The 26,931-nt window shown below is 41.8% G+C and overlaps 1 protein-coding gene across 2 annotated transcripts in view; it reads right to left on the bottom strand.

Moving 5' to 3' along the window:
• PEPD (peptidase D) overlaps positions 1 to 26,931 on the bottom strand; it is a 152,474-nt gene that overhangs the window by 112,594 nt on the left and 12,949 nt on the right. For both annotated transcript variants that reach the window (XM_030227782.2, XM_018920784.3), the window contains exons 4-7: positions 16,520 to 16,583; positions 14,486 to 14,533; positions 12,782 to 12,843; positions 2,062 to 2,106 (exon numbers count right to left, since the gene is read on the bottom strand). In XM_030227782.2, coding sequence (XP_030083642.1) covers positions 2,062 to 2,106; positions 12,782 to 12,843; positions 14,486 to 14,533; positions 16,520 to 16,583 — 219 coding nt within the window. The remainder of the gene's footprint in view (positions 1 to 2,061; positions 2,107 to 12,781; positions 12,844 to 14,485; positions 14,534 to 16,519; positions 16,584 to 26,931) is intronic.

Genomic DNA, 26,931 nt, shown 5'->3' with positions numbered 1-26,931 from the left:
TTGCCAAATCTGAAATGAAATGCATGCATCCCTGCAAGGAGATGATTCAAAGGATGCAATTTCCTACCCCAGAATATAACCCACAAGAATTCATCTTCCTAAAAGAAAAATGTTCTTAACTCTAAAAATATTGCTTTCCAAACAAACTTTCTTGGCTGGTAACTTGACATTCCAAGGAGATTTCTACTTTAGTAAGCTTTAATATACATGACCTGTCATTCACATGTTAATTTCACCCGACACTTAAATCCTAACAACCATCTTTAACATACGTCTGACTTAAAATGAAAGCCTCCAAAGTCAGTAAAACCTTTTAAAACATCTTTGAATACAAATCTGAACTTTCTTTTTACTTAGAATTCCCTTTCCATGAAAGCCAGGTGTAGGGAAGGTGCATACCAAGCATCCCTCTTCAGTCAGGCTGCAGGAAGAACTGAATCAGAATTCCAGGCTGCCGCTCACAATTCACTGAAGAGATGATTCCTTCCACTCCAGCTCCAGGTGCTGCCTTTTCACTGCCTCAATGTTACACCTCTCTCAGCACAGCCTCCAGGGCACTGACCTTATGTTTGTCCTTACCTGAGCTTCCTAAAGAAGATTTAATCACCCTTTAATTGAAACCACAGAGGGGAAAAGCTTATGGCACCTTGGTAAGGTGGATGGAAATAAGCTGAAAGCTGCCTTGGGAAAAAGTCTGTAGCCCTACTCCAAAGCCTTCTGCAGCTAAAATTGCCTTCTCTGTCCCTGTTGTCCTGCTGTGTCTTCAGTGCAAAGCTTGGAAGTCAGACAGGGCCCTCTCCAGGTGCTCCCCATCTTAAATTCAGAAGTCAAGCCCATAACATAACTTCTCTGTTTAGGAAAAGGAATGGCACAAATTCCAGAAGGACAGAATATGCAGGATCTAAAGATCAGTCCCCCTGACACTCAGGAGCAGGCATGAGTCCCCTACCACAGCTCCAGGCCCAGCCACCACTCAGGGATGGAACAATGTCTACACAAAGCCTCCCCACTTCCCACTTCCCTTTTGCAGCTCTCTGTCCTGCCAAGCAATGAAAACTATCTGCCACAACTGATATGTGACCTTTTAACAATTCTAAATGTTTCAAAATCACTGATGTTCAAATAACATCTCCACAGTTTTCAAGCTGGCAATTAGCTGTAGATGTAGACAGCAGAAGATGGATCACAGCACATGTGCTGAAAATAAGCATTAAAAGCATAATGTGAAGTAGCATGCAATACAATAGCCTGCAACAGTGGTAGCCAGAGGGTGCACCCGTGTTTTGTATTTCAAGCTTATCTGTCTTAACTAAGGATTTGCTTCCTCATATCTAGATTAATCCACAAAAAAAATTTTAAAAAAAGCTTAGATAAAACCCTAATTCATTAACAAAAATCCACTACTATGTTCTTTCATCCACTACTATGTTTCTTTAGTAATTTTCTAAATGGAAAACTAGAGAGCCTTAGTTGGAGCAATCCATGTGGACAAAGTCAGCAATGTTGACCAAAAGAGGAAAACTAATAAAATGGAGCAGCTTTGCACTCAGTCACACATCTAGTTTGTTTGTTTCAGGTAGGCTACAGCAGAATTCCCCAAGAATTACAAAGTACAGTTATTTGAATAATAATTCAACAAAATTAAGGCCGTTAAAATAAATCCTGGAGAAGAAATAACAACTAATTAAACACTACCTGCTTAAACAGGGTTTTGATCTATGTTTGATTTTTGTTGCTAGAACATAAATTCTCCTCAGTTCTTTTCCCATTCATACAAATTCATATTTACACAAATGTGTCTTAAACCCTAACACATCCTAGAGAAATGTGTATCCAGATAAAATGCTTAAGAAATGATACAAAAATTCTTTGGTTTTCAATGCTGTTACCTTGCCCTATTATTAAGTTTGTCAATTATCTCCAGTCCATAACATGAAATCATTTAAAATTAAAACTCCTGTGGTTAAGAAGGAGGCTTCAGCTGAGGGAATCTCTCGGAAGCAATGGTACAGTATAAGCATGTTCAACACTACTCAAAGAGAAAGATTTTATGTTACTCACCATTCTGCAATTTCAGGATGAAGAATTTTGTTGTTCACATTAAATCTAAAAAAACCCAAAGATATGGATATTAAAAAGCAGCCAGCCACAACAGCAGAGACTATATACTCTTTCTTTTTTAACCATGTCTTCTCTGAGGAAGTAAAATGAAAACAAGTACTGTATGGGAATTCAACAGAGAACCCAGTGAGAAGGATGCATTTAATTTTTAAATACATGAGACTAAACCATATACATAATTTTAAGAATGTGCAGCCAGTATAACAGTATGGTTGAGACATGCTTATCACACTTCTTTTGGCAACAATAAAATGCTGGGTTATCAGTTCACTGCTGTGACTGTGGGGTGGACCAGACTGACCTCCAGGCAGTCTGGTCCACCCCAATTCATTCCAAATTATTCTGTGATTTTTACTTTGTTCTTCAAACACACTTCAATGAAATCAAACCCAGCAAATTGCAGATTTCATCCTTTGTTTCATGCCTTCCCACTTCTGGGTGCACAGAAGGTGGCCATGTGATAAACAAGCTTGCTTTAGAGGATGGTGAGAAGGAAAATGACCTCTCCATGTCTTTTCCAATCTGCAGAAGAGGCAAAGCAGAAGCTCCCAACACGCCTTGGCCTCTGACACTTCACTATTTTTCTCTTTATTTTCTACATGAGCAATTCATGTATTCTTGGAATGATTTTGAGGCTCTCTAAACAATAACACCACAGTGGCAAACAGAGCAAGCAGCTGAGTAATTAGGTGGAACACAAATGGATTTTCAAGCATTGTTAAAGGGTTTTTTTTTTTGCTTACAATTTAAATGCCTAAGGAGTGTTCTGCATCAAGGATATTTTTGTCTGCTCAGGACTGTTGGCTCTCCAGTTAGGGTATTTAAGAGAATTAAAATGCTACAAGCTCCCAACAGTTCTTTAAAAGAATGCCACGAGGCAACAGTTCCTTTTCCCGCATTTTTGAAGGAAAAAATTAAATCTATTTCAGGTTATTAACCATTCTTTATACCTCAGAAGGGACCGATGAAAGCACAAATCCAATTTAAAAAAAAATTACTTAGGAGTCCTTTTTAATTGTGTAAGGGTCTTCCTGTGTCCTGAAAAAGCAGGAAAAACCCCTATGCTTCTCTTTTTCAGAAACAGATGCTCATAAACTTATACAACCCTAATAAGGAGAAGGCTAGTAACTCAAACCAAAAATTTATTACAACATTCAACAAGGACAAAGTTGTATGGTATTCAATATTATGGGTGTTAAAGGCAAATCACTGTAAAAACACCTCAAGACAAAAAGCCACCCACCAGTGACAGAACATTGCATCACTACACAACAAAATTGGTCACCTGGAAACAACAAAGTATCAGAAGGGCATATTTTCAATTTAATCATCACCACCTCAAAAATTATCACTTATGTAGACCAATGCAGAAATAATTCTACAATGGAAGTAAAATACAGCAAAATACAAATTTATTCAGAAGAAAATATATGAATGACAAAGTGAAATCAATCTATGAAGATTCTAAGAACCCAAAAGCCTGAGCTCCTGTGTGGCTGGAGAACACAGCAACTGACACCACCACAGAAAACCAAAGCACAGAATTATGGGGCAGCTGTAACAAGAGACACAAAACCTTTCAGGAATGTCATCAGTATAACTGATCAATGAAGGCAAATGTAAGGAGACAGTGCAGCACCAGAGTGTCCAACACCAGCTCTGTGCAAATAGGAGTAAACTATGGTTATTGTGAAATAACAAAAGAAAATAAAGCACAGGGAAGGCAGTTACAGAAGGCAGCTGACTGACTCTGAAAATCCACATCTCAATAAACTGAACTGATCACTTTAACCACAAGCACAAATGGATGAAATCAAAAGCAAATTAAATGAGCCAAATATGAACCTCATAAAAAAAGACTGTCTCACCTGAGCATTCAGAAAAGGGGGGGAAATTGTCCACTGGTGTAGACTTTCAGCAGCTCACTCTCTCAGAAAAGCCATTTCAGCTACAGTCCCTGGATATTATCTTTCCTGGCCATGCCTCAGGTTTAGCTTTTATATTTTTCAGATTCTGTGCTGCTTTAGTGTGTGGGTCTGAGCTTCATATTATGGTGATGGGAATGCTGAGCTCTCTTCACAGAGCAGGGAGACAAAACAATTCCTGCTCCAGCTGGGCACCAAGGACAAATGATCCCAATCTCAGCCCAGGAGCACAAACCCCATGGGCTGGAGAGAGAAAAACAAGCAGGGTGGGAGTGCCTGGGCTAAAGCTGGGCTGGGACAATGAACTGCAAGGTGCAAATGGAGCAGAACTGATCCCAGGGAGAGACCCCAGGAGCGCTTGTGCATTTTGGGGCCATTTTGGTTCATCCTGGGTGCAGCCCTGGCTGGGCTCTGGTGCAGCCCAAGGTGGATCCATTGAGGCCTTCTAATAAATCCCTGCTTTATTCTGTAACTCTGCCCAGCCTCTGTTCTAGGCCAGCCTGCACAAGGCATGAGGCTCTTCTTGAACTGTCTTTGTGCTGCCAGAAATCCAAGTCTTGCTGGCTGGGACCACCTACTATATGGCAGTTCCTTAAAATTCTGGTCTGATGTCAACTGGGGAAGCTCATTAAACACACAGAGAGGCAGCAGGACTGAATCAGGAGGGTGCTGGGGGGTGGAGAAGAGCCAGGAGGTCATCAGCTGAACAGAAGTTCTCCCTCTCACCTGAAAGACAGACTTTCTGAGGTAATGCCTACTAGAAAACAAGATGTTGGACCTCCGAGACACAGCATATTTTGCAGGCCACTTTCTCAAGGAAGTCAAAGATTAATGACAGAACTGTCTCAGCTCCACCCACCTCATGGCAACTGTGGGTCCTGTGTGAGCAGACACAAGGCCACCTCTTTATAACTGTGGGACTTCAAAGGCTGATGACTCAAATCACACTTTACTCTTACTTACTCTTACTGTGGTGGTTTAGGCATAGTAGTGTCCAATTTAGTGCTCTTGCCAAAACCACAGCATCACTTGCCCCCCTTCCCCTCTAACTGGAAGCACAAAATGCAAAGATCATGGGTTGAGATAAGATAAATTTACTGGAAGCAGCAACGAGATAAGAAAGCATACAGTAACAGCAACAATATTAATAACAAAAGGTGTAAGGAAAAAAAACAACTTACATGGAAAAAACCTCAACAATAAACAAAACACCAGACTGTTCTGCCCAAAATGTTTCTCAACAGGAAGGAACACTCTTCCAAAGCAAGAGGGTCCCTTCCTCCTGGCCCCAGCAATGACATGAATGGGTGTAAACAACATCCATGGGTCCATGGCTGTGTGCTCTATGTATCCTAGATGCCACCCAGGCCAGGAGAGCTGGTGTGCTGGTTGCTGCACCAGGAGCTCACAGCTGGTATCGGAGCAATCCATGCTCACTGTCCATGGTACCAATGGCACACAGTGACAGTGTCATTCAACCTATATTATACAATTCAACATTACAAACTGCTCTCACCCAAAAACCAAATCCCTCTTCATCACCCACCAAGTGCACCAGGTCCTTGAGCAAAAGCAGTCCCACTCATGGGTTTGCCTTGGCCTGAGGCAGGACAAATCCACACTGCCTTCCCTGACACATTTCTCACATGCATCATGGGGACTTTATTCCTGCTAAGGTACCTGGAGCTTCTGACTGAGCAGGGCCAGCTCCACTGGCAGAGCCTCCAGTGAAAACTACCCAGGTGGCCACTGCTGAATGTGGATCCCAATGTCCAAAGGTCCCCCCACCCACTGCTGTCAGTGGTTTTGAACATTCCACTGCAGCATTTGACTTTCCCAGAGGCAGGTCTGTGACAGGGAACATGAAACACCCACCCAGTGCTGGGCTCTCTGGCCAAGGTGTCCATGAGGCCATTTCAGAAACGAGCCCCACTGCCTGACTCAGCTCTTTCTGGGGTGCCCTGTCTCCACAGGACTTGTTTTCCAGGACTGTGCTCAGGCAAAGGATGAATCTCCAGCCATGCAGTGGTTGTTCCACCACTGTCAGCACACAGGGCTTGCCTTGGTGGGTCTGGCAGGAGCACGATGCCATCACTTTCCCAGACCCCCATTATTTATATTTCCCCCATTGTCCCTCACACACAATGTGGATTTACCCCTCTGGCCCTGCTTGGCTGCAGTGCACGTTTCAGTCATGGATAACCTGGAGATGGAGTCTGTGGTAAAGCCACCCCTCCATCACAAACCCATCTGGATTTTGCATCTTTTCCCTGATGACCTGAGGTGTCATGGGCCCACCAAGCCAGAAATAACTCAGCCTTGCCAGTCCAGATCCACCTGAGCCCTTTGATCTGGCAGCCCAATCCACCTCTCTGCTGTTGTGGTGTCCTTTGGCAGCCCTGCAGGAAGGACTTGGCCAGCCATGGTCTCTGCCCAGGCACTGATGCTCTGCCCCAGCTCAGCAGCCCTGATGGTTTCCCCTCTCTGCTGCCAACTGCTCTTCTCCCACCAGTCCAGCCACCCCAAGGGCATTTGCCACCACCCACGAGCCAGTGTAGAGGCAGTGTTGGCCATTTCTCTCTTTCAGTGATATCCAAGGCCAGCTGGAGGCTTCCAGCTCTGCAACCTGACTTGATCCACCTCGTCCCTCAGGAGCTTTTGTGACTCCTTGTGTAGGACTCCCTGCAGCAGCTTTCCATTTTCAGCTCTCTCTGTGGTACAGCAGTGCAGAGAGAGCATTGCTTTTCTTTTTCTGGAGCTGATTACATGCTGGGGCCTCCTCAGCACGTCACCTTCTCCTCCTCTGATGGTGGTGACCTGCAATTTTCACCTTCAGGCCTGTTCCTGGTAACCTTTGAGATCCCTGGGCAATTGGGGTTTCCTGCTCAAGGTGTGATCAGAGCCAGCCACTCACTGCACACGGGATCAGGGCCAGGATGTGTGGAAGGGACTTCTCTGAACATCCAGCCCAGCACTGGCACTCGGGGTGCCAGGGGAGCTGTGCTTCAGTGCCAATTGATAAAATTTACATCAGCCCTTCTGTCTGAGGACTTGCCCACTGGAAACTGGAGCTGCTTTTATCCTTGGCTGATTTCCTGTGGTGGTTGTTCCTCCTTTTAACTCACATAGCTGTGCTCCCAGGGCAGGGGTGGGGTTTCCCTTCCTCATGTCCTCCCCATGATCATGCAGGTAAAACCACAGATTACCTCATGGTGTGTCCCCTCTCCCTCAAGCAGGGGAGCACTTGCTCCCAATACCAGGGACTGGTCTGTACTGGCAGGGCATGGGACTTCTTTACATTTTTGGTGGTCCTCTTTAAACTGTTGGACAACCTTGGACAGTCTTTCCACAGATGTGATGCAGAACCGTGGTGCAACTTTCTTCACATAGCTTGCATTTGATAACCAAATTATCCACTGGCTGTTGTTATTTCACGAGCTCACTGCCAGTGAGTTGGCATACATGCTCCATAGGAACTTCCACCACATGGCTGTGTATACTGGATGCCATCTGGATTTACAGGGGACTGCTTGTTTGAATACTTACAGAGCACTTCCAGCACAGCTAACTCTCTCAGGGACAGGATACCTTCCTCCATAAGGTGTTCCATTTGTCTCTTTGCATTACTAGACCATCCTTGAGAGAATACCTTCCCCTCATGCTGGACAGGAGTTGACTCCAGAGACTGAGTTTCTGTTCATTTTCTAATCCCCTGGTCAATTCCACATCCTGGGACACAAATCCCAGCTGCTTGGCTTCACTCCTTGATTTCATATTGTGGGCCACAATATTCCAGCATGGGAACAGCTGGGTCACCAGGGGCTCTCCCAACTGGCAGCTGAAATCTTTTTGCACATCTCCCAGCTCACCTGGGGATAGGGATCTCTGGCTCGGCCTCTTCTTCCTGTTGTGAGGGCCCGGCTTCGTCTTCATCCCTCTCTAAGCAAATGGATTGTCTTGGATTTCTTTGTCTGTACAGGTGCAACTGCTCCTGGCAAGGCTGTTCCTCTGGCTCAGCTGCAGTTGGGAGTGCCCACAGTGCTTGTTGCTCTGCTTTCCTCCTCCTCCTCCCCCCGAGGGTGCTGTCTAGTGTCTGATAAATCACAGCCAGAGCCCAGCATGTTGCATAACTCTGTGCCTCTCTGGAACTGCCACAGCTTTTCTGCTGTCACATATTTTTCCACTTTTACAGGGTCCTGTAGCTCTTCAGGGGTTAACTTTCAAACCTTTGGAGCAGAATAGTCCTTCAAAAGTCATCCCATCTTCCTTCTTTAGTGCTCCTACTAGAACCACTTGCTTCCCCTCCCCCTCCCAGTGGAAGTACAAAAGGCAAAGATCATGGGTCGAGACAAAAATAATTTTGGGGAAAAAGCAATGAGATAAGAAAATGAACAGTAACAGCAACAAAATTAAGAACAAAAGGTATAAGTCAAAGAAAAGATTTACATGGAAAACCCTTGACAATAAACAAAACACCCAATGGGACCATTCTGCCCACCACATTTCTCTGCAGAAACACCCTTCTCCAAAGCAAGAGAGAGTCCCTTCCCCAGCCCCAGCCCTGACATGAGCTGAGACAGAACAACACCTGGGTCCTGGCCGTGCCCCCTCCTGCAGAAAATCAACCCTGCCCTGGCCAGCACCAGGACATCTACCAGCAAGGCAGCCAAACAAACCAACCACATCCTGAAAGGTACTGCTTGAACTCAACAGGAAGAGCTTTTCACCACCAACAGTATGAGTATAGAAATGGTGTTTAATTCACATAATTTGTGCACAAAACCCTACATAAAATCATCTGGCCATGGCCTCCCAGCAAAGTTTTGATCTCACTAGACAGCAAACAACTTACTCATAACAAAACATGTACTACCCTAATGCTAGGGGGATTAGGCAGTGCAATCTAATTCTACATTTTTCTGCAATTTGCAAATTGACAATACTTAGATGATGAGATATGTGGACTTGAGGAAGAAAACAAATTGGCATTTGCTACAGCTGCAATCTGTAACATATTAATGCTCTCATTTAATCAATGCAGAACAAAGAAATACTACACTTTAAGGCATGTCCAAATTGATTTCATACTCAGTTGTCCTTTCACATGCAAGACAAATTCATTAGTTAAAACAACCCTAGAAATCTACACCTCCCATATAAAAGCACTGTATAATGAGACTTCTTTTTGTCAGTTTAATGAATACACTGTGTGTGTCTACAGTGATAAAAAACTAAAACATACTGATACACAATGTTAGAATTTCTTCTCTTCTTCAACATGGAGAGTCTTTGTCCTGATGACCTGGTCTGGCTATCCAATATGAAAGGAGGAATTCACTGCAAAACTTTAAACAGTAGATGCATTGCTTAAACTGTCCATCACTTACCTCAATTGACTCTGAGGATGAAAAAAACCCTGCCAACACGGCGAACAAAGATTTATTCAACAGTGATTTAAAGTATATGGTACATTACTGTTCAACCCTACAGGTTAAAAATACATTTTCTGTATGGTGAGTCACATCCTCTCAAAGCATTTTTACAAGGACTACATAACTGACATGATTAGATGAAAGAAAATCATGCACATTTGAAGAATGGATCCATGAATTAGGGAAAAAAACCCTGCCAACACAGAGCTGGCCTCTATTAGCAAACAGAAATATGAATTTCTAGAAAAGAAAGCACTAGAAATCTTTAGAAATCTGCCTTCTATGCTTCAGCCTTCTGGGGCAAGTGAGCAATCCCCTTCTGCAGGATTCCTAGGAGATGCAAACAGAGCTGACCTGAGGGGGGTTACCAGGAGCAGCACCAGGACAGGATCCAGGTCTCCTGTCTTAATCCCTGTCCCAGGCTGGTCCCTCAGTGCCCCTCTGCTGAGCAGGGAACTTTCCAGGTGCCACTGGCCTCTGTTCCACAGCCTGCAGCAACAGACCAGCTTTTCTGAAGGGCAACATCCCTTGCTGTATGAGAGAGCTATACATAAACTAATGGAAACCAGGAAATAATTCACCCCTATAGATTCTATAACCAGGATAGAATCAAGCTTAGCTATTGCTAACACGACAAAAATAACTTCAGGGTGATCCTCAGGGCACAGAAATAACCCACGACCACAGCAGTCATTTTGTCTCAAATGACTATTTATGACAGTAGAAAAATTAACCAAATAGCTTAAGTAATAATGTTCCAGCAGAAGTTCAAAGGGTTCAAAAAGTAAGTCAGGGAAGCAACATCACTAGGGCAAGAAAAAGACAGCTTCTGACAGACGCAGATGAATTGCCTGCAAAGAGATCAAGATTCACCCTTTTCAGGAAATTAGACATTATTTTCATTATTATCCACCATGAAACATACCCACATCCCCTACCCCCACTGGGCCAGGTCAGCCTAGGAGAAAAAAAGACATATGGAAGCAAGAGAAACACAAAATGGTCCTAGCAAGAAAATAGATCTCAGCCAGGAAGCCAGAAAACAAAACAAACAGGAGATTAGGCAAAAAACAGAGCATCATGGCCAGGGCAGAGCCTGGCTGAGCTTGAACTGAGAGCCAGCAAGGTACAGCCACAGGCAGGCAGGAGGGAGCACACTTTGAAGGAACACATTGCTCTGGGTGAAATCCTCTTGGAAACAATCAATACATCTGAAATATATCTTTCTATAAAGATATATTTGCTACAGGAGAGGTGGAGAAGCAGGAAAGCAGGAAAGCTGAATTTGATTAGGGTCTGTATGGAGAACAAATATGAAATGGACTGGTTCATATAGACAGTTACAAAATTCTGAGGCAAGCAGAGTTTAAAAGGAAGCTCACCCCCTCCTCCAGACCATCAGTCACCCCCTGCACATGGAGCAAGCAGGAGCTCACCAGAACCACCACAGCCCAGGAGAAGACACAAACAGAACCAGGGAAATCAAAGATTGGAGTGCCAAGTGGTTTGAAGGCATGGTCTCTGTCAGAAGAGGGGAGTTGATCCAACAACAAAATCAGTGCATGCTCTTCCATCCTGTGAGCTTGGGAGGGGAAGGCACCAACCAGACCTGTCAAAGGCAGCACAATGAATGACCCAGTGCCTGGGGGTGGAGAGGGATGAGCATGTGCCAAGTCTCAAAGAGAAATAACTGCTGACAGCTGGAAATCCCTGCTAGGAATGGAGAAGCACTCCTGGAGCACACAGGGAGCACACTCAGCACTCACTGAGAAGCCAATGCTTAAATATCATTCAGGGCTGTAGGAGACACTCATGTAAAATCTCAAATGAAGTGCTGAATGGAGTGGCTTTCCAGCCTAATGTTGACTAGTGAATGGGCTACTAATTAAACTCTTTAAACAGAGTTTAGTGAAATTCAGGGTAAAAAAGGGGGTTTTGATAGTTCAAACAGACTTTTGTACATCATTCCAATAAAGAATTGCTGGTAAAGTTATTAACTGTTTGTATTTCATATGGAGGTGTATCAGATAAAACTGGAGATACTGCTCCACACAGATTTTGGAGTCCCCCTGTATGTGGAGAGTGTAAGATGAACATCTACTTGGACAAAGCAATAGAACTCACACTGGTTGTAACAGCAGAGAGGACACCAAACACTAGTTAGAAGTGACCTGAGTGTACTGTGGAATACTTCATATTTAACTCAGTGGGCAGCAAAAGGTGTCTAAATGACTGGCACCTTGTTCCCAATATCCCTGACAGAAGCACTAAACTCCCATTTAGGATACAGAGGGGAGAACATTATGAAATAATTATGAAATCAGATTCCAGATTTCAGATCACTTGACACAAAGAAACAATCCCAGCAGAAAGCATGCTCAGATTACACAAATGAGTGCCCAGACTTGCAGCAAATTCTGTGCCCTACCATCCTCACTGTAGAATTAACATGCTGCTGACAGAGGAGGATGGAAAAAATACAGTGAGGTGTCTGGGAGTCAATGAACAACATCTCAGCACAACTGCTTCTTTTAGCAGGCCTTTTAATGAGGGGGGGTCTGTTTGTTTTTGCCATACACTTGAGCTAAAAACAGAAAATTATCTTCTTTAAAAGATATTGTAACAGAACAGACAGTTGTATTTCATTAAAAACTGAGGCCATCATCCTCACATCCCAGAGCAAGCTGTGATGTATTTCTATTTACTGCCCTTTCAAAATACTGCATGCAGGAAGATATTTTTACCTCACTAGTAGCCAAACTTCATAAAAAGACAGCTAAGGACACTAGAAGCTCACATCTAGACAGAGAAATTATTATTCCTTTTTCTTCTGATTTGTGAATTTATTTTACACCTGTAATGTAACATTTTTGCAGAAGACTGTGCATTACCAGAATCCATAATATCTAGATTAATAATGTACAAGAAACTCAGTAAGAAAAAGAGGCTACTCTTAAAGATTAATTTTTCTTCAATCTAAAAATCAAATATTCCAATCACAAAAGTGGAAATGGATGTATGAGGATGGGTCTACTTGGTTTTAAATAGCTACAGTATAAACACAGACAAAGAGAAAATTTGGATTAACTTAGATGCAAGAGAGATTTCAAAAAAAAAAAAACCCTGACTGTATTTCAAGTCATTAGAAACATGTATCAAAACTTCTTTGGAAATAAAATGTTTAGCATATGATCTGCCATTCAACATCCTTCCATCAAGAAAAAACATAATTTAATTTGAAATTTAAAATGAATTCAACATAACCATGTAACAATTAATGTACAAAAAAGCTGTGTCACTTACTGGCTGATCCCCTCAAAGGAAGCTTCTTTGGAGACATTTCCACTATCAGTATTAACACCACGCTGGGAGGAAAGAGAGGAAAAAGGAACTGTGATTCTGAGCCAAACACGTGTATTTAAAATTTAAATCATGGGGAGAACTTGATTGCAGTAAGTATTTGGGAAAACTTACACATAAGTTTACCTGAATCACTATAAATAAAAAACCCCTGACTGTTCAAACACAGTCCAATATAAGAAATAATCAGTTCCATGGAAAACCAGCACAGAACTCAGGAACTCAGGATGTGCTGCTTAGGAAAAAGACAAGCTTGGATTTCTAATGTCCTTATGTCTTAAGAGAGAGGTGTGAGACCTATAATATAATTATACAGGGCATAAGAATGAAAAATAGAAAAGCTTCTTCTAGGGTAATTTAATATTAAAATAAATTATTATGCCCTGCCTTGGCAAACTAAATTTGCTTTGTTACTACTTAAATTTGCTTGCTGCTCCCCTACAGCCTTCCATTCAAGCAAGCAGCATAAGCAAGAGTATTTTGGCTGCTACACAGCAGATGAACACTTCTGACATGTGCCTGGGGAACCCTGCAGAGCAGCAGCTCTGGAACGAGACCACAGGAGGAGAGGACCAGGTTTCCATTCAGCAGCAGACAGAGAAGAGCTCTTCCCTCCTCTGAATGCTTCTTCACAGCAGTGGGAGGAATGTGAAAGCACCACAGCACCCTCCTCTCAGCCACAAATTATGTGAGAATTCCTGATTACAACAGGATGCTCCCAGAGTGATAACCACTCAACAACTCCATGTGAAGAAATGCACAGTAAGAACACAAGATAGTCAGACATTCCATTTCTCTCATTTCTCTTAAAGAACATGAAATTAGGCCATAGGGGCATCATTTAAGAGTATATGTGTGCATACAAATATAAGTGAAAGAAAGACTGAAAACTATTTAGGGCCTCTGTTTTTAATGGATAAAGAATTCTGAGATCTGAGGCCATGTACTTTCCTAAGGAGGGACTGTTTTGTTATGATTTCTGTCTGGTCTCTATCATGGGGAAAAAAGAGATCCAGGAGCTGCTACGTCATCTGCTGTAAGGGAAAGCTCAGAGTCAGCAAATAATTTTTATAAATATTAGAGACAATAAAACAGATAGTAGGAGTTTACAGAACACCTGTAAAGCAGGGGAGCAGCTGGGAGGTGATGGGAAGGAGAAACTTGCAGCCTTCACCCTCATTCATTCATGCTTCTTCCCAAGAAATAAGCAAGCACCATTCAAAATACTCAGCAAGCATTTGATATTGCCTCATTCCTCCCAGAAGCTGCTCTTACTAAACCGCTCTATAGAAAAAAAGTATTCCCTGAAGCTTTGTGGGATTCCCACAGAAAGGCCCAAACCTGCCCATGACATGACCAGAACAGCGTGAAAGGAAAGGGAGGTTGGAGGCCACCATGGTCAATAGGCTTGCCATGTTTTACCAGAAAACCAAAACAGCTTTTGGCAGACAGAGTGCACATGGGATGATGCCAGAGGCTACAAATCTTGAAGCCATGGAGGGGCCAGAAGATTAGATTGTTGTACACAGGTGACCTCTAATTTGGTGTAAAATGGGGAGGAAAATAGAGCGAATGACAGTGCAAAGAAATGCTGCATAAACTGGTATCCTTATAGAAGAAATGTAGTACTTTCCAAATTTGACTTACCAAAGTGAGAAGTACAGCAGGTTTCTTTGAAGCCAATACACTGGATAGCTAAAAAGAGGGTTTAGATTACTGTTATTTGTCTTTTTCTTCCACATAACCACATTGATACCAATTTCATCAATATTCACTGCACATAAAGTAAATGAGCTACAAAGACAAAACTGTTCCTCTGGTACCTTTCAGATATTGTAGTATTACCTGAGACATGCAACAAGAGACAGCAGAATACAAAATATTGACAGTGATCAAGTTCATTGTGTCCTTTAAAGACATAAATACCAACTATAACCCATGTCTATTGTCATCATTAGGAAGACACAACATAGGAGCCAAAAAGTTGTAATGTCACACAGAAATAAGGAACACCAGGGTGCTCTATCCTGCACATACAACATTTGCATTGATATTATTATGTTACAATGTGCTAAATGTTTAGCAAAGAATATTTACTGTTATTCTCACTGGGTCACTTCTACTTACTAATCCTTTTATTAGGCTCCTTCAGCCTCCTTCAAATATTCACAAACTGAGAACAAAATCACTGGGCTTGTAGAGTGCTGGGTTTTCAGAGCAGCTGCAGAAGGGTGGGTGCTGAATTACACATATTTTGAGGCAATGAACACATGACATAGCTGCATGGAGCAATATTCTATCAACTTTAAACCATCTTAATAGCACACCAAAAATATTAACAAAAGAAAGTGTATGGCAGTGAAGCTCAAAAATATCAATTCCACCCTTTATTTTTTTTGTTTCTTAATCCCATGAAATATCAGGATAACACATTTACACACGTTGGTCATTCACTGATGTAAAGCTATTTTATAAAAAAGGCTCCTGGTCTCCTGATGGTGGAAAACAAATTCCTTGGCAAAAAAAGCCAAAAGCTGAAGGAACCATTGAGAGCTGAACAGTTATGCTGCAAGCCTCAACAGCTTCCTACTTGCAAACACATGCAGTCCAAGCCAAAAGCAGCCTTCATTTTTTAATTTATTTACTGGTCCACATAAAGAGCTCTTTTTCCCATCAATGAAGTTTTTAAGCAGTATAAAAGCAGAGAACAGAACATTTGTTGACAGAAAGTGACCTAAAACAACTAAGGTGAATGTGATTTTTAAAAATGTGATTTTTAAAAATAAAACATGCATTTTCCACTTGCAATTTTCACCATCTGACAGATGAGCACTGGAGCACCTGGACACTACAAGACTCCAACTCACATATGGCAAAAATCAACCTCTCCACAGCTCCCTCTACTCCCAGCTCCTGACATACAGATCAAACTCTACTGAAATCTCCTCACAGCTGATGAGAGCAAAACTTGTGGTCTGGAGAGTCTGAATTAGGGTTCTACAGGAACAGAAGAATCAGAGGAGTCTTCTTCAAGCTGCTCTCCATGAATGTCACACACAGAGCTTGGCAGGAATACTGTCCTCACCTGCTGAGCCCTCCTACCACAGGAACGACTGCTGGCCAGGTGCACAAGTGTACAAACATCTGCTCAGAAATTAAATCAGAAACCTAACTAAGCAAGGCACACTTGCACCCAGAAATGTGAATTTATTTGCTTATTCAAGTAATAAGATAATTCTGAAGAAAATAAGAGTGAGGCAGGCAGCCTTTCCCAACAGCTTTTTGGAGGCATAAAATGAATGTAGGCTCCCAAGTCCAAGCTAGGACATGGAACTTCCTTGACAGCATCTCCACAAATCTCCAAGGCATTCCAAAAAAGTGATTTAGTGACTTGTTTTAGTTGGATAAAGCCAAACACTGACAGGTCTTATCATGCACAGGACATGTTTATGAAACTGCCTTTGGATAAAGAAGTATGTTGAGATCAAAAGAGCAGCCTTAAAAAAAATTTAGAAGTGCTTTGTAAGATAAAAGGACATTTTCCAGTAACAGGGAAGGGAGAGAAGATCCCACCAAGTCAGGAGACACCCAGGAAGAAGGGGATTAAAATTAAGCAAAGTCATTGCCTCTCACTGATTTTGTATTCACAGAAAAAAATATTCAGAGCTACAGACAACTCACCTCAGTCACATAGTAGGCTTCATCCACAGCATATTTGTTCTTGAAAAACTCAGGGGGATGAATCCTTTGGAAAACAATAAAAATAAATATTTGGGTTTAGCCTAACTCTTACATTTCATAAGGCCACAGAGAAAGAAATAATATTCTCTACTATCACTGCAATAGAATCAGATATGAGGAATGTTTTACTAATCTTATCTTTATTTCTCAAAACAGGAGATTACACAGAAAGTAGCCACAGGTACAAAAATCAGTGTGCTTTAATCTTTAGTCCATGCTGATAGTACAGTCTCCTCAGAACAAAAGTGTTTTTTCTATTCTATGCAAGACAGTTTTGTGAGGGACTTTTGCCACGCCACTTATACATAACCATCTAACTCACCAAGCTTTGGAAGGATGTAGAAAAGACAGAAGACCAGCCTGCCCTGTGTTACATTCAGAGAGTGAATAAAACATTAATTTTTTACCCTGGTGACCATCTAGCAGACTGAGGGCTATAAAGATATGGGCCCTGCTGCCTCTATTCTTCAGGACCCCAGAGATCCACTCCTCTTACCCAAGAGGGTGGGCAACTTTACAGGTCCATGTTCAAAACTAAATCTCTTCTACTCTTTTCTCCTGATATCCAGCCACAGACATTTTTCTAAAGGCAAGAAGAATGTCAAGGATCTGCTTGCAGTCAGTCCCTCCTGACAGCAGGGCTCTTCTGCTGTCTTCTGTACCAGTGGTTGTACTGTTGCTCATTCCTTCACTGTATGGTAGCAGCCAGTTATTCAGGAGACTTCAATCTCTGATTAAAATCTCCATGTGCCCAACACCGAAATAAATACAACCTCTATAATCCTGAAATTATGATCTCAAGATAATAAAATCACCCAGTTGATACCCTTCCACAAAAAAAAAAAAAAAAAAAACATTTGTTTACTTCCAGGGTAAAGAAAATGGGAGGAAAAAAACCCATGGCTGGTGCTGGAGCTTGGAGGATCCTGTGCAGTTTGCTCCCAGAGTGACAGGGGGAGAGCAAGAGGTGTGGGCAGGACCAAAGCTTTGGCCATGTACATTACACAACAAGAGCACAAAATCACCTGGGGAAAGAATAAATGAGGCTGGAGGCCAAAGGGCATTTCTAACCCTTGCAGTAAGGACCATCAGTAAGGACCAACCCACACCACAGGCACATGCCAAAGCTGCTGGCAGTACCAGGAGGCTGGAGCACTGCCTTGTGTCCATTTTTTTATCTTGTGTGCTTCTTTATCATTTACATTTCTTCATGCTCCAAACAGTACTGGGCTGGGACATGAGCAACATGAAACCGTTTATGGTGTTCTCAAGCAGAAAATCACAGATTTAAAAAAAATTTATTACCTGTGAAAGTACTACTCAAAAGTAACACAAAACTATCTCATTTTATGTTCCCTTTTGCAATACTCCTGGTGTAGACTCTTCCTATCAGTGACAGAGATTCCAAAGCAATTATCATTTACATTTTCTCCCTGGCTTATCTCATATAACATTAAAAAAACCCACTATATCCTCTTATCTTTATATACCCTCTCTATTATAGTAGCCTTACCTCCAACTTTTGCATACTCTGTTTCTCCTACAGGCAGCTCCTTATTTTTCCTTCTTTCCTCACACACTGAAGTATTTTAATAATCCAGAAACATGATGAACAGATTGAGCACCTTTTGGTTTTGTTCTCTTTTACAGTTTTAACCAATTCATCTGCTATCAGAAGAATCCCAACTGTAAAAGCAGCTAATGTATGGCCAATGGTAATTTATGGTAACATATGCTCTTTAGAGCAATACATCCAGAGCACCTTTCAATAATTAGCAGCATTGTTTAAATCAAAAAACTGTTTAATATAAAGTAAATGTTTCATAGAAGTATACCCACAAGTGTGTTGGATTTTATTGACTTCATTTAATGCAATTAAAGTAAGAATAGGTCTTATTTTCCATCACTCCAATAAGAAAATTTCTCTCCTTTCAAAAGCTCTTTCTCAGTTTTTTGTTCTTGTTGTTGCTAGTTGCCTTCTATAATTGTGTAGCCTACAGCACACAGCCACTAATCCAATTCTTTGGTTCTGGTGAATATTAATCCGTTCCAGCTTTAATCCCTCCAACATCTCTTTTCATGTACACTATGACTCTTTTGAGGAACAAAAGTGGCTCATCGTTCTTTCAAGCTGCATTTTTCTCTAAGAGAAAGAGAACAGCAGCTTCCCACAATCCTCCACTCTCTCCCTCAGTTGTTAAACTAGGTCATCTTTGAGATACTTTTGCCTTCATCACACCTAATGACAAGCTGCCACGATTCCCAGATGTGTACCTCCCTGCTCATCTTCCTCTTGCTACCGCACTCAAAAGTCAGCAAGACTTAGCACGAAGTTGAGAGCCAGACTTCTCAGCTCCTCTCTGAAGCACTCACAGCTCTGCCTCACTTTTTTTATACAGGCATTTAGCACCTCCAACTAGATGGAAAAATAAATTCATATACACTTCCCACAAGCTACCATCCCACGGGAGCCACGATGCTCCAGTGCTGAAGCTGCCTCTCCCACTGGGAGGATTTCTAAGACCAACTCTGTTGCAGAACCTTAGAGGTGCAAGGAAAAAGTGAACATGAAGTCTGTATCAGAGCCAAAACAATGCTATGCTGTCACATAGAGAAAAGCAGAATAGAAAGCAACCAGAGGTCAGGGAGAAGGAGAAGCCAGAGAAGCAAAGCAGGCCAAGGGAGGCAATTCTGGCCCTCTGCCCCTCAGGTGAGACCCCATCTGCAGAGCTGCCTCCAGCCCTGGGGCCCTGGGGAGGACCTGGAGCTGCTGGAGAGAGTCCAAAGGAGGCACCAGGATGAGCAGCTCTGCTGGGAGGAAAGGCTGGCACAGCTGGGATTGTTCAGCCTGGAGAAGAGAAGCTTCAGGGTGACCTCAGTGTGACTTTTCAGTACCTGAAGGAGCTGACAGAAAAGGTGGAGAGAGAGTATTTACAAGGGCCTGGTTTGACAGGACGAGGAGAAATGGATTCAAACTGCCAGAGGGCAGGGTTAGATGGGATACTGGGAAGAAATTCCTCCCTGTGAAGGTGGGGAGGCCCTGGCCAGGGTGCCCAAAGAAGCTGTGGCTGCCCTTGGATCCCTGGAATGGTCCAAAGCCAGGCTGGATGGGGCTCTGAGCAACCTGGGACAGTGGAAGGTGGGAGGCTGGAACTTGATGACCTTTAAGGTCCTATCCAACTCAGGCCATTCTATGATTCTGTCATCCTCAATGGTACCTTTCCATATTCTCTCTACTCTCTTCCATTTTTTCCCCAGTGTAGTGGGGCTCAATGAAAGATAATTATGTACCTACCACATGGTAGTTACTGTAAAAAGTACTAGTGCAGAGTTCCTGAGCAAATACAGGGCTCAGTAACCATTTTTATCCAATTTGAATGCAAAACAGCCTAAAGCTAGCACTGGTCACCATTGCCACAGGGTATCTTCCATTAATTGCTCCCTTGGCATAACAAAAATCAGAAGTTTCATTCAGTTATCATCATTTCAAGTACATCTGATCCTTCCCAGGGATGAGGAGTACTTGTCTCTACAAATAACTCTAAAGAAGCCAGAGTAAGTTAACTGGTTACAACTTTTAGGTTTGGCTTTGTCATTTGTAACACTGCTATGGGCTGCCAGTTTTAGAATTCTGATTAATCACTGCAGAGACTATGTGCAAAAAACCCCACAGCAAGCCATAAATTAATTAGAAGGACTACCCAAGTGGAAGATATGATCCCAGATATTATTGAATCATGCCTATTTACCTATTAAAAAAAACCCCTCAACCCTTTTGTAAACAGATGTGAACAGAAGCAATGACCTAATTTTTACAGGGCTCAGGAAGGGGCTTGGGATATGCAAAATTGTTTAGATTCCCTAACAATACAGCTTGGCAAAAACCCACACATAACAATGCATATCAGCCCTAAAAAGGGTCAATACCTTTCCCTATAGTTTTATGACTCCAGCCAAGCAAATACCAGTGTTAGTTAGAATTGTCAATAGTTAACTTCCAGAATAACAGGAATTATCACATTCTCTTACAGTGGAAATAAGCAACTCCAAACTCCTGGAACACGCCCATGTACACATGGCCAAGCACCTACGCAAAAACCTGGCATCTCAGAGTTCATGGCCATCAGAAAGAAAACATTAAGAGTCCTGCACTGATACTAATTTACATTAATATGGTCCCAGTTTTTCTCATTTTCAGCCACAAAAACCCCTTAAAGAAGAGACTTCTCTAGTTCATCATTTACAATTCATCCCAATTTCCAGGGAAAAAGTTTGAGTTATTTTGAGTTAAACATTAAGCTGTTTACTTTCTGCTGATGCTTCCCATGAAACTCCTCTCTCTGCTATGTTTTTCTGCCCCATCTAGATCATCTACTTGGTTTCTTACTCTCAAGAAGATTGGGAAATGCTGAAGATGGCCTAAAGATGTGAAGCTATATTTTAAGAAGATTTGAATTCTTATACACTGTCTCATTTTAACAGCTATGGTTTTATTTAAACACCAAATATTGGAGATTCATCCCTCAATGATAACAAGTGACAGCTTTATTTTAAGCACAATGTTACTCAAGTAATGGGAAAAAAGAGGTGGGGGAGCAGCAGCAAAACTTTCACTGTAAAAATCCAGTGTGAAACATTAAATCAGAGAGTAAATTAATACCTTACAATAACTGTACTTAATTTCTCTAACACACATTTATCAAACACAAAAACCACCAGTAAAAGTGTAAGGGAGCATAGTATTAAAAATGAGTAATCACAGATCCCAGTCAGTTATTCATCTTGGTGAAAAAAAAACCAATTTAGAATAAACTTATGCATTTGTTTTAACTAAATTCACACAGCTCATGATGACATGTTTAAAAACCAAAATGCTTCATCAAATCACAGCAGAGATTTTGCCAGACCACATTATTAGGACTGGCTCCACTTTGATGTGATCCTCAAATTAGAATTGGAAGGTGACTCCTCTGTTTATCCATCAGTTAAGATGAACAGCTATGACAGTTCTGTATATCTAGAAATACAACAAAAATTTATTTTAAAGCTTTTACATATTTGGACAAAATTCAAATCACAGTTTATATGCAGCAGTTTACCAACCACATTGTGTTTCTACCTTAAACTGAATAAAAATTTGGTCTCATTGTCTGAAAACATTTCAAACCTCTTGTTCATTACACTGCACAAGAATTCATAACACAAATCTTAAGAGATCTGTACAAATTTGACATTACTGGAAGAATTCCATTAAGCAACATTTCTTTGTATGCTAAAGGACTCTGGAGCAATACCCTTGTAATATCAACATGATAAAAAGTGTTCTAGTTTTCAGAACTGTATTCAGAAGAGAGGTAAAATGAGATGGATCTAAATCACAAATGCCAAAGAAAAACTGTGAACAGAATTTATAACAGCTGATAGCTATTCCTGAAAGCAACACATCTAAGCCACTTGCTAATATATTTGCAGCCTAATTGCTGATATACATTTTTATGTATATGCTTTCATTTGCATCTAAACATTCATCCAAACTTCAATATATTTAACATTTATTCCTAAAGGTTGCTTGGTATTTCCATGTTTCAATGTTTCTAGGACAGATTTTCAGTTTTTAGTTTTTAGAATGGATCAGCTCTAAAATGAAATTCAGCTTTTCCTGAAGCAGCCCAATTTAGCTTTTCTTCAACATTTCAGTTGGAGTTCCTAGTTCAAGATTAGTTATCCTACTGCATAGCCTAGAATGTAGAATATTCCTGTAGGAAAAATATTCCAAATGATATGTTCACTGTGAATATAAAACAAACTATACACCTTTCATGTTAAGATTTGAATTGTTTCAGAGAATTCCTCAAGTCCTCACATCTGGCCTTGTTTGTGTTTTGCAGCTGTTCAGGAAGAGGGGTGCCTTACTCCACTGTTACACATGAAAGAAAGCAAGAGGTGCAGCCTACCATAAGCACCAAGGTGATGCAACTGCTCTTCTGCAAAATGAAATATTAATTTAATATCAAAGGGCACAGACAACAAAGCAGTATTCTGGATGGCTGACCACACATGCTATCACTGAATGTATATTAGGGCAAGTAATGGGAATTACCTACAATTTCTAATCACTGTATCTGGCTTTAGTAAGAAAAAACAAAATAAAACCCAAAAAAACCCCCCAGCCAACCAGCAAAACTCAACAGCATTAATTTAATGCTTAAATGCTGTTTTTTAAAAAGGATCTGTAGGAATCTCAAAATAACCAGTCAACAACCATTTTGAGGAACTCCTACTATGTAAGGAAGAAGACAGCAAGTACTGACAGAAAGCAGCATGCCATGCTGAAGACTCTCTCCCCACAATTCTTATTGTCTTTAGGAGCCACAGCTCCTGCTAGATACCAGAGAGTGATGTTTTTCATAAGCAGTAATTAAAAGTAAGGATTACTACAGTTGGAACAATAACAGAATAGACCAATAACAAAGACCTCTACACAATAATGTTCAGGGTACAGTACTCTCCTCACTGGTTCTACAAGTTTTAGTGCATAAAATACACAAAAAATTGTCCAAGCTTGTATCACAAAATCAGGAGAGGATGATTCTTGATGCAGTGAGACAGAAAGGCTAAAACTAGTGCACTTCACATTAAAGCTTTCTGCTTCTTCCATTCAACCCTGACTTTTATATTCAGAGTAACAGATATAAAACACCACTTATGGCAAAATCACTTTGTCTTGAGCAAATTAAATGCCTACATCATCCTGCAGGCAGCACCTGTACATGGCACTGCAGCACACGGCATGAAATACATTACATTTTTCCTCAGTTAAATGAGGGAATGCACATGCACAAGGAGAAAATTAGATAAGCATAATCTTCAGCACTTGAAGTTCTATACAGTCAACAACTCATTTCTCAGTCCTTGCAAGAATGAGCTTAAAGCAGAATATGAATTTCAGAGAGACTGCAAACACAGAGTAACAACCTTGGCAAAATTTAAAGCAGAAGAATAGAAATACATCAGGATATGTAGAGCTGAAAGAGGAAAAGGGATGCAAAAGCAATGTTTTAATGCTCTCAGAGATTCACCAATAAACTCCCTTCTCATTACAATATCATCAAGTTAACAGATGGTAAAGCATTAACCAAACAAGAGGGTGTCAAGAACTGCTAGGAAGAGCAACACAGCACAATTTAAAAGACACCAGCAGATGTTCCTGATTTTGTCCAAAAAAGTGCCATCACCTTTATATCCAAAAGGAATTTCACTATCAGACAAGAAGATTAAAAGGCGTCAAGCTAGATTTAAAACAAAACAGCACTTATGGGCTTGCTGGTATCACAGAAAGCCTTCAACAATGTTTTGACTACCTTAATGGTACTCCCTTTCCACAGTTCTCAAGATTACTGCTACACTCTTTGAAAGACAAAACTACCTGCACACATGTAGACTCAGACTGCCTGCTCCTTTTGATTCAGCCTGCAGTAAGATGGATCCTGAGAAAATAATGGATTTTAGAAGAAATCAAGATTAAGATGACAACTCAAGCTGATCTGACTGGGAAGCAAGCAGGATTGTAAGTGAAGCCCCATCTGTCTGAGGGGCAGAACAGCAGAGTTCATAAGCATGCAGCTGGGCACAAGGTGCTGGGGGTGTGATACTGGACTCCCTGTGCTACACAGATCATGCAGAATAACTAAGAGCAGCAATACAGGCCATTGGACTAAAAGTATTGAGTAGAATCTCACAGTAAGTCCTAGCAAAAGCCAAACACTGACCTCCCTTTTTCATCTGCTTCAAGTATCCAGTCTCACTGCTCCTGCTCAGCTATTCCCACCACAGGCATTTCTAAAAGATGAACAGCTCTTTAGACTTTCTAAAAATTCTACCTCAAGCAGCAGTGTCTCAATTAGACATTTAAGAGATACTATCAAGAGCTACCCATCAAAAACACAGGAAACCTGCAATTGATAACCTTTGCTTTATTCCTCTCTGCAAATAAATTTTTTCCTTGGAGTCAAGGGCTCTGTACAGAAAGAACTTTGACTTAGGAAATGTTTACACACCGAAATCCCCAAAAGATTTCTTCTAGCATTAAACTGATGAGACAGCATTAGAAAGCTCTCTTCTCAAAAAAAGAGCATAAGAATTATAGTGGTTAAGATATTAAGTGTAATTTCTAGGTCACTATATACAGTAAGTGTTTCACTCCAACACTGGTGTCAGTGCTTCATGCTTCTTAACAAAGGAAGTTACAGAGCAAATCTGCCAATAGCTGATGTTCTGCTTGTACTTTGGAAAAACATCAGTACTGGGGGGAAGGGGAGGGGGACACAAGCAACATTTAATATCCCACACATAAAAACACCATAGCAAGCTCTGGAATGTGAGTAGCATGTCTCACAGCTCCCATATTAATCAGTAACAGAACAAGACAAAGCAGCAATGATTTTTACAGCAGCATTAGATGACCTGAACAGCTCTGAAGGAAAGGGATGATGTGTAACATTCCCATGTCACCACTTGTAAGGAAAGCCAAACCACAAGGAAATTAAATAAACTTGACACAACTCCTCAACGGGCACAAAGAAAAGACAGAACCTACCCTCGCACACAGTGCTGTATCCAGGACATCATATTGCCCCTGCCAGACAAAGAAGCATCTGGTGTCCCCCAGGACTGGGGCTGTGACCACCTGCTCTGACTGCCAGAGCTCCAGCAAGGGGCACACAGCAGCAAAACACATCCTGCCTGCTTTACACTCACATTTAACTTTTAACAAGCATTAATATTAATGATACACTTCCCTAGCATATTTTAGCAGATCAGTTGGGTTTGTTTTTCCTTTTTTTGTTTCTCAAGAGAGACCACACTCTTTCAGAGAGTCCTTCCTGAGCATACAGACAGGTCACAGGGAATAAAAAATCTAAGGAAAACAAATAACATCAAGAGCTAAGAATGTGGAATTTCAGAAGTGCAAGAACACAGGAACTACTGTAGGTATTTCACTTGAGGTTTTTCTCACTGAAGTGCCTTCCCAAATGCAGGGCAACAAGGAGCAGAGTTCTGCCCTCAGGCTGGGCAGTGGCACAGCAGAAGGCAGTGTGGAGGTGCAGAGCCTTGCTGGAGCACTGCTGGCAAACCCCCACGGACACTTCTTTTGCTGCAGCTCACCTTCCTACCAGCAGCAGCCAAATCCTTGTGGAAAAAACACATGGCACACCTGATAGAATAAGAAAAACTTGGCTTCTCTGATATTTCAAAATGTTATCAGGAGTTTATATCACTGAACTCAGTACTCCTGGCAGCACATTACATAAAGTATAAAAAAAGAAATGCCTGGTGGGGGTTATCAGCACTCCCTGCCACACCACTGAAATGAGACATACTATCTCAATCTGTGGTTTGAAGCCACACCCGGATATTAAAAAACTCTGGCGCAGCATCATCCAACAGATTTGCTTAGTACTGTTTTTTTTTCTCAGAAACAACTGAAGCAAAAAGAGGAGAGGGGAAAGAAGCACTTTAATGCTTACAAAACCACCAACTGGAGCATTCACTTAAAGGTGTATGATGGTAGAGATGGCCAATCAAGGGACTGATACGAATTGCTATTATGGTTTCAAGCCTTCTCAACAAGAAACTAGCTTTTTAAGAAAACTGTAAGAAAGCAAAAATTTATAAAAATAAGTACTGAAGTAAAAGTCATAAAAACCATACACATTCATCCCAGACCAAGCAAGGTTGTGGACAATGAGAATACTGGGACAATGACTAAACTGAACATTTGAGAAGTCTGGGTATTTGAGCAGTGCTTTTAGAGAAAACAATCGCCAGTAAAGTGGCAAGAGCAACCCAGACATTGATTACTCTGAAAAAGTAATTTTTATCCACAGAGAAATCAGGAAGCTGGCACATGGGACTATCATGAGGTTTAACAAGACCAAGTGCTAGAGCTGCATCTGCTTTGGGGCAACCCTCAGGACCGATCCAGGCTGGGAATGAAGAAGTGAAGAGCAGCCCGGGAGAGCCCCGGGGGAGCTGCGGGGCAGAGCCGGCCCTGCCCGGCCCGAGAGCCGCCGGCCCCAAGCCCGGGGGGGCAGCAGGGAGGGGATTCTGCCCCTCTGCCCTCAGGGAGAGCCACCTGCAACCCCAGCCTGGGCCAGCACAGCAGGGACCTGGGGCTGCTCAGAGAGCCCAGAGGAGGCACCAGGGTGAGCAGAGGAATGGGAGAACTTGGATTTTTCAGCCTGGAAAAGAGAAGTTTTAGGGTGACCTAACTGCAGCCTTCCACTGCCTAAAGGAGCAAAAAAGAAAGTCTATTTTTAAGAGCCTGGAGTGACAGGACAAGGGGGAATAGC

The sequence above is a fragment of the Serinus canaria genome, chromosome 11 (genome assembly GCF_022539315.1).
Source record: "Serinus canaria isolate serCan28SL12 chromosome 11, serCan2020, whole genome shotgun sequence".
Lineage (NCBI taxonomy): Eukaryota > Metazoa > Chordata > Aves > Passeriformes > Fringillidae > Serinus > Serinus canaria.
Note: the sequence above shows the minus strand (reverse complement) of the source record. Positions and strands in the feature narration are given on the sequence as shown.